This window comes from Alosa sapidissima, chromosome 2, assembly GCF_018492685.1.
Source record: "Alosa sapidissima isolate fAloSap1 chromosome 2, fAloSap1.pri, whole genome shotgun sequence".
In the NCBI taxonomy this organism is placed as follows: domain Eukaryota; kingdom Metazoa; phylum Chordata; class Actinopteri; order Clupeiformes; family Clupeidae; genus Alosa; species Alosa sapidissima.
This window is the reverse complement of record NC_055958.1, coordinates 28871191-28882977: the sequence shown is the minus strand read 5'-3', so window position 1 is coordinate 28882977 and position 11787 is coordinate 28871191. Positions and strand designations below refer to the sequence as shown.

The following is an 11787-nucleotide window of genomic DNA, read 5'->3' as shown; positions in this document are numbered from 1 at the left end:
AAAGAATTTATTAATACACAAACGGGTGGGGATCTGAGGGTGGCAACTATGGACATCCACACAAATATTTTACATGCAAGTATTAAGAAAAGCTCACCTATTACACAGCAAAGGCACACTGCAAAGCGATAAGCAATATACAAAACCACACCACACGTATGCTCAGAGTAGCCCCCCTCAGAGCCACCTCCCTACTAAATAAACATAAAAGTTACAAACAGAAGGACAAGACAGGCAACACAAAAACCAAACATAAAATAACCAAAGCAAAACCAAGACAAGACAGCAGCACGACCCATGTTCCCCATCAGCATGACTGTGCTAAAAGAACAGAACACAGAAGATTAAACAAAGAACACACCACAATATACATAACATAAAACCACAAATGTTTATGGGGAGACAGCATACCTGACAGTAGCAGACAGGGACTACACCAGCGGAGTCTACATTGCTACTGGCTGCTGCCCCTCTTAAGTAGCACTCCACTGGTGCCAGATTGATCAAATGCCTATGCCCCGCCCCCTTCATTAGCACTTCCAGGTGCTATGGGGAAATAGCAGGCAGAGAAGGTCTACCTGCTACAATCACACATGTATCTAATGAGCTAAATAAACGAAACGGTTAAGACAGACATTTGTGTTGCATGGTCATTTCAACAGAATATGTGACGTGACTAGTAAATGATTGTAAACAGTAAGCGATGTAATGATAGTGGTTGTAGCATGCAATAAATCACCGTAGTGTTGATGGTAATGTCGACTAATTAAAACAGCTACGGGATTACGGCAGAGGTGTATGATGAATGACAATGTTAACAAATTATTTTAAAACAGTATGGAGGTGAACTGAACACAGACACGTCAGACAAACAGCCACACAGGTAACAATTACACTCAGTCCGTTTGCATGATAAAGGTAGCGCCTCGCTACCGTGACGGTGGGTATGCGCCCCGTCACACCGGCTGATTTATGTTGTTCTGTTGTAGAATAGTGTCGGTTTCAGTGAATATAATAAAAGAAATCTTGCTGTAGCTTTAAGTTTGTTAGCTCTGTGCCTGCCTGTGCACGCTATGGTGTCCGCCGACCCTGGCCGACGAAAACACGCATGAGAGATGTGACGCAGGACGTCCCTTGATTGGCTAGTCAGTAGGCGATGCAATGTGCTGATTGGCTCTTCAGAAACGCGTGCCAAACGATTCTCAAGATATTCACAGAAAACTATGTCCGACCTACTCTCTTTGTATCAGGCTTGTGCAAAATTCCAGAATTTCATTGAAACGGGCTGTTACATGTAAATTCCAATTCAATTCTTGAATTTCACTTGAATTTCAATTGAGGTAGCAAACAGGAAGCAGAATTGCAATTCGAATTGTGCACAACCCTGCTCTGTATGTTATGAATCTATTCTGGCCACCGATTTTATTGCGCAACTGAGAAATAGGAGATTGGTCTATAAATCGGCTACAAGGTGGTGCTTCAATCTATCCAAAATATCTACTAATTAAGCCTTCTCTGGATTTGTATGCATTTCTGGGTAGCCTATTACCAGCAATGTTTAAATAGAGCATGTTAACCTATTTCACTTCGCTTCTGTGTGCCCAATTCCCAATCGCTATCATACACCACCTAAACCTGGTCAGAAGTCAATGGCGAGTTGTTCATATGCTATTTTAAGAGTGCATGTCAACAGTCATATTGGCAGGTGCACGCACCATCCTTCTATCATTCATGAACGCACACCAGCGCACGTCCATGCAAAGCATTACAAATTGCACGATTACAATGGGAAACATAATTAGAATAAAGATATTACGAAATACTGTACATCTCATGATGAGTAGTTATTCACCATCATGTGCAAATTGGTAATGACGGTTAAAAGTGATTAGGGGAGAGGCGAGAGACGTATGGAGCACAGGTGAAGACGCACTGTCACGAGATATAAGCAACTCCTCTGCAGGATAAATGTTGTTTTATTCAGTCATTTGAGCAATATTAGGGTAAGTGTTGCTTTTTCCAGCCTATGTTTTCGATGGTAACCCATTGTCAGTCAATAGTGAAAGTAACTGCATATAACTGTCTTCGTTGACTGACACCTTGGTGAAGTTAGTTTCACTTTGCCAATGAGTTCAAATAATAGACGAGTGCAAATGCGTGAAGGCTATGGTAGGTTTTAGTAATGCATGGTTTAAGAATGACTATTTCATACGGTCTCGCAAGCAGCCTCCTTCAAATGCGCCGTTGAATGCCAAAATACCGATGTCATTTATTTGACATATCGCGCGTTGCGCCGTTAAAGGGAATGACAGATGTCATTCTCATTGTTGTGATGTTACGTCCCAAACACACCCATATGACTGATTAAAACCTTGTTACGCCATGCGCTCCACTTTTGATAACAAAACCCCTCCCAATGTGAACTGGACATCCTACTAAATTTGAATAGACTTTTGACGAGTGACGATGCACTTTAGAATGTCATGATAGGGCCCGTAGACTGCACATGTGTGAAAGGAACTGCTGTAAACATGCCACTCCAGTAGGTGGAACATATAGAATCTGAACACCTAAAACGCAGCAAACCAATGCAGAAGAAGACTTGTTTGGTTACGGTTACCATAGCAATGATACAAAAGTCTAGCATGTCAGGGAAGGCTACGATAGACTACATGATCTTGTAATGTGCCCAATCTCCCGACCAAGACGCAGGCAATCATTCGGGGTTCTGTTCTGATTCGGGGCTATTTGTTGGCTACATTTTGGTACCCCCTGATTTCTATTGGAAGACTCATTGCACGTTGATATTACTGCGCCACCGGAAACGGGTGCTGTTTACATTTGGTTGTAGTCTTTCCGCGAGACCTTCTTTTACTGTCTATGCTTCAGGCTCAAATATTGAGCGGAAGTTTATACGCGGTAGTGAGGTATCTGAAAAAATAGTTCCACAATAGTAAATAGCACGGCTGGAAATCATACATTGCGCCGATATATTTGTTTTTAATAATCAATGAACACCACTAAAGCATTGCATTTTTAAAAGTAATTATGGTCCATTAATTTACAAAGGTAGACAGTTAAAGAGACGTAAATAAAATATTAATGACATGCTAATGCTAAACAAGTTCAAAACAACAATAACAATCATCATCATCAATGATAATAATCATTATCATTACTTGTAATTCAAGTGCAAGTTTCAACATTTTCAAAGTTTAGCCTGTTACAAAGTGCTTTACAAAGGTAGCAAAATAAAACAGACAGTCATATCAGTTATCAATTATATTACAGATTTATCAACATTGTTGTGCTTTAGGGACATGTGGTCTACACACTATAGGCCAGTTATTGTGCATGCACTGTGGAACGAGTTGGGATCTGTGACATCAACAAAAATATTGAAACTGATTTACTTGTTGGTGTTTACGTGTTGGTTTTATCTTATGCTGTGTGGACAGCCAAAAGACAAGGACATGTAAAGAAATAGCAATGGGCAAACAATAGCAATAACAAAAGAGATGCTGACTGAACACAGATGACATGGATAGCATTCAGTTCAGTATCTAGGCTTCCTCAAGTAGGCCTCTCATCTGCTCATTCTGGCCTGTCTCTCCACGTGGTTGGTCTCTCTCTCATGACCTGTCTGTCCCTCTTGGATGGTCTCTCTCTCATTGTGGTCTGTCTGTCCCTCTTGGTTGGTCTCTCTCTTATGACCTGTCTGTCCCTCTTGGATGGTCTCTCTCTCATTCGGGCCTGTCTGTCCCTCTTGGATGGTCTCTCTCTCATTCTGCTGGCCTGTCTGTCCCTCTTGGTTGGTCTCTCTCTCATTATGATCTGGCGGTCCTTTTTGTCTGACTTGGTGACGTTTTTTGTTAATCTCTTCAAGGTTTATTTGAGATGCAGCATCATCTTCAGCCATCTCCTGCAAGCTCTCCTTTATGGCCTTACCCTTCTCTTTGTGCAGGTGCCTCTTGTACAGTGACATCACATAAGACTCTTCCCTCTCCGACTCGTAGAAGAAAATGTCTGAGATAGAATTCCACATATCCTCGATGTCCACCCTTGTATCTTGGTTCCTGCATGTTTCATTTTCACCAGGTGTTTTCTGTTGTCTTTCGTATTCGATCGTTTTGATGTGTTCTTGGATGATTGCTTTAGATCGATCTTGAGCTTATTCAATCAATGCTGCTCTCAAGTTAGTGTCTATTTCCTGCAACAGATGATCTTTGTAGAACCTTTTGTAGTATGGTTCACAGCATTGGCCTTTTCTCAAAAACCACAACCAGATTGATAGCACCCACACAAGTGCACCAGCAATGGTTAGACTTAAGCCAATGGCCTGAGAGGACAGATACAAATTATTATTGTTATTTGCAAATTTGAAGTTGTAATGAATAGTTAATAAAAATATATGACGTATGTATTAATAGGTAATTAACTGATCTATGTTAGACAAAGATAAATGAGCAAACTACAGCTTCCTCAGCAGATTATCAGTGAGCAATCCTGTTCAGGCATGGACAATCAAGTTATTTAGTTTATACCTACATAACTTGCTTACATGCATGAAACCAAACCAAACACAACTTGACTTTAATGGAATAGATTGATTATTTCTTACATGGAGCATTTGACTTTCATAAAATACATACAATCTTGGTTAGGACTTACTATAGACTCATTCTTGTATCCAACGATGAACATAGTTTCCTCATATGTCAGGTTATCCTTCCTTTTGCAGGGAATCTTCATATGTACTTTATCCTGATTACCCTTAAGGCATACATACCAATCTCCATCCATAAACACTGAAGCTATCCAGAATAGCCCACTGTACAGAAGCTGAACAACTTGTTGAGTAATAAAACTGCAGCCACGGTTGCAGCTTTTGAAAGGACCACAACAAAACCGCCTCTGGTATGTTTGGCTCATTGCATATATCAGTAGATATATTATACATGGTGGCATGACCATGTACAGAATCCCCACACAATGTATCCCTCCTGGAGAACAAGAGCATGTGAATTCCAGCCCAAAGATGTACCTGAAGATGAAGAAGATGACCAAGAGCACAAAAGCACTGACAGCTTTGGTCAGCAGAGTGACCAATGTCTGTGGGACATCATGTCCAAAATGAGTCATTGTTACTCAAATTAAATGTGTTCAGAGGTCCAAGTCAGAGTTGGAGTAAGAGATGAACCAGTTGCTAAGGTATGAGACCTCTAATGTCTAATATATGTCAAGTTCCTCTCTGGAAATGTGTTGCTTGAAGTGAAATTTGACCTAGTACAAGGGAGAGTTTGTGTGGTACAGTATCAGTATGACATCCCCATTTGTGCTGAAGATGTGGTAAAATGGGCTCCGTGTGCTTTACTACCTGGTGCTTCTTCTTTTCTTCTCTTCTTTTCTTCTTTTTCAGTTGAATATAGTTCTTCAAAATAATTTTGATGATACAGACTTCAGTTCTTGATTAATTTGGTACCCCTTGGCGCTAAATAGATATCCAGTGCGATGAAAATTGATGCATAGACTGGTAGTGCGTGAACATCAAGGGGAACTCTGTCCCAGTGAGTGTAAACACAGGTTCTTTAGAAAATTATAACATTACAATCTGTATCAAATAGTTGAATGTGGTGCTTCAGTTGGTAAATAAATACACACACACACACACTCCATACTACTCTACACACAAAGTTCCACTCCCAATTTATAGAGTGATATATTCCATATATTTTAAATAAATATGTCTTCAATACTTCAAAAGGGTTATAATTTGTCCCAACCTCAGACCTGGGTCTGCAAGGCACCCAAACCTGCATCTTGTGTCAGTAGTACCTTTACCTTTGGTTTTGTCTCCCCCTACCTGCCAGTGTTATGACAATTCTGAGTTTGTTTTCCAATCTTGTGCTGTTGTTTGTGTCATATGTCCCACCAATCAGCTCTTCTGGTCTACTTACTCTCGTTGCCTTTTTCCGGCCACTTTTTGTTCATCTGTTCATTATGTTGGATTACCCCGTTCATTTAAACTCTGTTCTTCCTGGACCTCAAGGTGGTGTTCAGCAAGTCCTACCTTTCTGCCTCCACATCGTCCCTATGATTGTGCATTGTGTGGACCTTCGGCCTGGTAAATCATCCCTTAAGGGTCGTCCCTTTTCCTTGTCTCCTCCAGAAACTGAGGTCATGAATAAATACATTGAAGAGTCTATGATGGCTCCCTGCATCCTTGCATAGACTATAAGGGTATGAATAACATCAAGGTTAAGAATTGCTACCCTCTTCTCTGTTTCCATCAGCCTTTCAGCTATTTCAAGGGGCTAAGGCCTTGCCTAGCACCTGTTGTGTCCAGCTGTGTTCCAGTGTCTGATTAATGATGTCCACTGGATGGGCATTTCTAGGTCCACAGGAGCCACAGTTTCAATACATATTGCTGATACCAGTAACCACTATCAGGGGTTTTTCAGTTGCAATTTTCAAAATGTTGTGTATGTTACAAAGTCCTTTACAAAGGTAGCAAAATGGCAATGACGGAGAATCTTTTTTACACATAAAACAAATGAACTGTTATTTTAAAAAATATTAAAACATAACTACATTATAAGCGCCCCTCTCCAATGTTTAGTCAGCAGTAGACCTGCTGTTATTCACTGATCGTGAATCATTATTCACATAAATAATGTAAAGCAGCCAATCATAACAATCCATTTAATGTGCACTTGGCGCACTGCTGCCCAGTGCAGGACAGCTAGGGCCGAACAGGGTGACAGGATAGCTAATCGTGTCGTATCTCTCTGACAGAGGTTTTGCGGTATCCATTGATTTTCTGTCTGCCTTGGCACCCCTGACCTGTGGTGTCCTCCAGGGGTCAGTGTGGGTCCTGTACTGTTCTCTCTATGCTGCCACGGACAGATTATTCAGAGCTATAATATTGCCTATCACTTTTATGCTGACGATATGCAGCTTCATTTTACCCTTAGGCCAAATGAGATCCCTAAGATCTCAAAGCTCCTTAACTGCATATCTGCCATCAAGGGTTGGTTAGCAGATAATTATTTGCAGCTAAATATAGACAAGACAGAAGTATTAGTTGTTGTGCCAGGCAAAACCTTGGACCTCTTTCATGTCTTGTGCGCCCTAGTATAACCCTTTCATGCGCAATGTCCACCGCACCTGCCTTAACAATCTGGGTCACCAAGTGGAAATATTTTCAACAAGTAAAGCTCAAGAATACAGGAGATTAGTGAGTGAAATACTTTGGAGAGTTTATTTAACAAAACAAATTTCTAAATGTACAGTATGTGCCTATATAAAACCAGATAATACATAACATTTTTAGCAAGCAATTGAATATCAAATGAATGAATCATTCACAGACCTTGGTTTCCCCTGTGACAACTACATTTGTTTGGCTTTGGCAACCAAGACCTCATGCCAAGCTGGCAACCACTTTTAAAAGTTACCATTGAGCCCTGATAGTGAAATGCAACCACTAAAGACAATGAACAGTTATCTTTACAGATTGTGCAGTTTTATTGCAAATCATCACTATGATCCCTTTCACTTCCAAAAATATATATTTCTGTAGGTCAAGTAGAAAGCTGTACAATTTGTTGAATGACAAATGTAGACAAAACGTGTAAATTATTGCAAATTGGTTTACTGTCAACATATCCTTAAAATAATATTCAATACAACAAAAAAAAATTCAAAATAAAAGTCTTATGATCAGGACCTACTGTTCACATACAGAATAGAATCACATTCAGATTTTTTTCAAGTGAATGTTGATGTTTAGATAGAAGAACCAACTCCATTCCACTCATTTCCACTCTGTGGCCATTCCCACATAGAATTTTCTTACTACTAGTCTGGCACACAATCAAAATCGAAAATGGCTGTGGTAAATGGTACTGTAGTAGCAACACTTGCAGTCAGAAGAATGTGTAAATGTAAGTACAGCAAAGGTAGGCCTACAAATATTGTTTCCTGACTGCCAATGCAGTTGTTGTTTGTTAAGTTTAGGCAAAGTAGGAAGTAATATTAGGAATCCCTGATCAATGTGATTGGTTAGACTGGACTAGTGATTTCAAATTTAACACAAAGTCTACGCCAAAGTGAATGAGTGTGGTTTTATCAGGCTAACTCCTTTCAGTGAAATCTATCAAAAAATGTACCTACTCAGACTCTCTCGTTTACTTTCTACCCTCTAGAAATCATTTGGCTTTTAGCATTAGGGCCAACCAATCAGTGGTGATCTTGGGCTCTCTCCTTGGCCAGCATTAAGGCTAGCCAATCAGTGGTGATCTTGCGAGCCTCCTCCCAGCTGTATCGGGGTGTGTACCCCAAATCCCTTTTGGCCTTCTGGTAGGAGAATGAAAAGGGCGTGTGCAGCATGGTCAGGAGCTGCCTGTTCAGGGGCGGAGTGAAACGCAGGAAGGGCCGGAGGACCGTCTGCAGCATCTCCATAAGGAAACAGATGACGTAGAGGACGGGGAACGGGAGCGTCGGCCGCTCCTGGATGCCAAAGCCCAGTGGCGCCAGCACAGTGTGGTTGAAGTCCGAGTAGCTGACTGGCGGCGTGTCGTCTGCCACGTAGTACATGTTCCCGCCGACCGCCGCCCTCTTGTGCGGGTCGCGGAGTGCCCGGGCGGCCTGGAGGTGTGCGGCGGCGACGTTGCCCACGTACACGGGGTTCACAAGCGCCTCGCGGGGCGACGCCCGCAGAAGCACGTTGCCGTTGCGGATGCCGTCACGCATGTGGCCCAGTGTGAAGCGGCAGCCGGCGCCGAAGATGTACATGGGCCGCAGGGCACAGGTGGCCAGATGGCCCCCGTTACGTAGCACCTCACCCTGGGCATGGAGACACAGATCCTCGGCCTCCTTCTTGGTGCGGCTGTAGGGGAACCTCAGGCAGGCGGAGTACGGGGTGTCCTCATCGCCATTGACGATGGGGTCGCCGTGGGGGTTGGGGCCGGCCACCTCGATGCTGCTCGTGTAGATGAGAGAGCAGACGTTCTCCTGGATGCACGCTTCCAGAAGCATCTGGGTCCCTGAGAGGAGAGATTGACAAGATGATACTCTTTGCAGTATTGAAAAGCAGAAGTAAAGAAGTGTGCTCTAAAATTAGTGAAATAAAAAAAAACACAGTTAGCACTGAAAAAATAATAAATTAACATAAAAACTGCTTTATACCTTGGTGATACAAATTGGCGATGATGTTCAGAGAACATTTTTCTTATATTATTTTGGGGTCTGATGCTGGCAGTTTTTGCATTCGCTACATTTCTAGATATTAAAGGGATATTTAGCCATTTGGGGAATTATGCTCATTTTCCACCTCCCCTCGAGTTAAACAATTGATTTTTACCTTTCTCCAGTTCATCCAGCAGTTCTGTGACTCTGGCAATACCACTTTTCCCCAAATGGTGGAATATCCTTTTAACCATGTTGCCTATGGAAATAACTAGCACTTATGCTGCAGTACCTTTGACATTGACCCCGTGGAGTTCACTGTACTTCAGTGTTCCTATGACGTCGATGAGGGAGACCGTGTGGAAGACGATGGATGCGCCCCGACAAGCTCTCCTGAGGAGATCAGTGTCCCTGATGTCTCCTTCAAACACGCTCACTGACGTCTCACCCCTTGTATCTGAAGGCATTCACACATCAGTTAGTCATTAATCAACCAGATAATCCAATTTGTTAATCCAGTCCATATTGATCAGATGTATGTTCAGTCAGAGGAATAAACCTTATACTTATAGACCCTTTCAACAATAAAAACAAAAACAATGCATGAACATTCTATTTGGTTCCCAATCTACTTCCTCTGCATTAAGATAACATATGGAATGTTAAAACGGAAGCCTTGTGGGGCCAACTATGATGCTGATAATGGAACTCTCTTGAAAGGGAGCTGGTACAGTCACTCTAAATCAGCATCTCTTTCTAACAACCAAGCTAGCTTAACATGAAACTTTTGATGAATGACATCTTCATAGAAAAGCACATTTTTATGTTTTCTGTTCTACACCATTAACTCCGATAGAACCAAATGTACTTCCTCTAGCTGGTGACCCAGTTGAAGCCTCAAAACCCCAATTCGTGCCATTTCCCAACACCTGGGGAGTGGCAATAAGGCTTAGTGTGCCAGCTGACAGAATGAGTCATTAAGGGCCAGACTCGGCAACTAGCCAATCTCTTTTCAGCCATCGATAGAGATCAGGAATGTGAAAGACGGGTTCTGAATGTAGCCTAGGGCCTACTCCAATTAAGGGCACTGGAAGAGGTCAGTGGCCGGTTGCACAAAGCCCCTTAAGTTAAGTTTTTCCCTTAAAATCTGATTTAAGGGTCCCTTAAAAGTAAAAGTTTAAGTATCTTGTAAGAAGTCCCTTAAACTGTTGCACAAACGACCTTAGTAGTCCAACTAAGGGGAAAAACCTAACGGACATCTGACTATACCTTAACCATATTATTAACTGAATTTATGCTGATAAATGAAGTATATTATTTATATATTATATATTATCTCTGTCAAATAGGCCTAGCTTCTATCAGAAACATGCAGTATTGTTATTGTGTAGTTTATGTAGGCTAACATTAACAATTCATGTGTATGTCTTGTTAGCCTATGAACTTCGGTTCGGTTCGCTAGGCAAAACATTGGTGCACTGATGACAGTCAGGATCATCTCTAACTTGCCAACTAGTATTGTTCAGTTCATGTATATAACATGCTTTACTTGCTACCTGGATAATTTCCGTGAATATTATTAAGGTAAGATGAATGATAAGATCATTAAGCTTTACTGTGTTTGGTGGGTTAACGGCATCGTGGCAAAGGCAGCTAGTAGCCTACAGCGTTGAACAATCTCCGTGGAAACTATAGAATTTTCATGTCTTTAAATCATTTATAGAATGTATGAAGAAATAAATAATTTTTAAATATGAGAGCCCTAGCACTGTGACCACCAATAGCCTACATCACTTGCATGCAATAACTCATGATCTCTCTCTCTCTCTCTCTCTCTCTCTCTCTCTCTCTCTCTCTCTCTCACACACACACACACACACACAAATGTACATATAGGGACATCTAAACACATCTAACAACCACACACACACAGTGTTCAGTACACAAATATGTACATTATTTATGAGCTCTCAGGTTTAAATGTAGGCCTACCCCCCCCCCTCCCTGAACAGACGCAGTTTACCTTCCAGGTCCTGTACGAATTCCGGTCGGACGATCCTGTCCAGCAGTCGGATCTCAGCCAGCTTCTCCTCCTCCAGGAGAAGCTTCACCAGGTACTGCCCCAGGAACCCGCATGCTCCCGTCACCACACACACGTCTCCCAACAACGACATGGCTGTCTGTCCGACTTGCGTCCTCCCGCACCACACACACACACACACACAACCCTGTAGGTGTCCTTGTCTGTTCTGAAAACAGTGTGCCTCCTCTTGAGACTGGATCCTAGTAAGTCCACTCTGAAAACAGATTGTATCCTACCAAGACTGTCTAGACAAAACTCCTTTTGATACTGTGTCCTTGTCTACTGTGAAAGATGACTGGAGTCCTCGAATAGGTTGAATGCAGTTTATTAGTGCTACCTGAAGCAATTCCTTGGGTACGAGAAGGCACCCGAGGGCATGGAAATCTCAGTCAGGACTGACTGGCAGGCAGGATGTTGGATATTTATGCATTTGCCAAGGACAGCCCCAAAACCACTGGACTGGAAGGAACTACTCTAAACAAACTGTCTGCCTGCATGGGCATATCACTGAGTCA

General features: G+C 42.1%; 1 protein-coding gene across 1 annotated transcript; it reads right to left on the bottom strand.

The window, feature by feature from the left end:
- Positions 1–7238: 7238 nt before the first annotated feature.
- On the bottom strand, positions 7239–11702 carry hsd3b1 (hydroxy-delta-5-steroid dehydrogenase, 3 beta- and steroid delta-isomerase 1). The gene is made up of 3 exons (XM_042082737.1): positions 11213–11702; positions 9482–9646; positions 7239–9047 (listed from the first exon to the last, which is right to left on the bottom strand). The coding sequence occupies exons 1-3, from the start codon at positions 11361–11363 to the stop codon at positions 8242–8244; spliced, it is 1122 nt and encodes a 373-aa protein (XP_041938671.1). The 5' UTR covers positions 11364–11702; the 3' UTR covers positions 7239–8241.
- Positions 11703–11787: the final 85 nt, after the last annotated feature.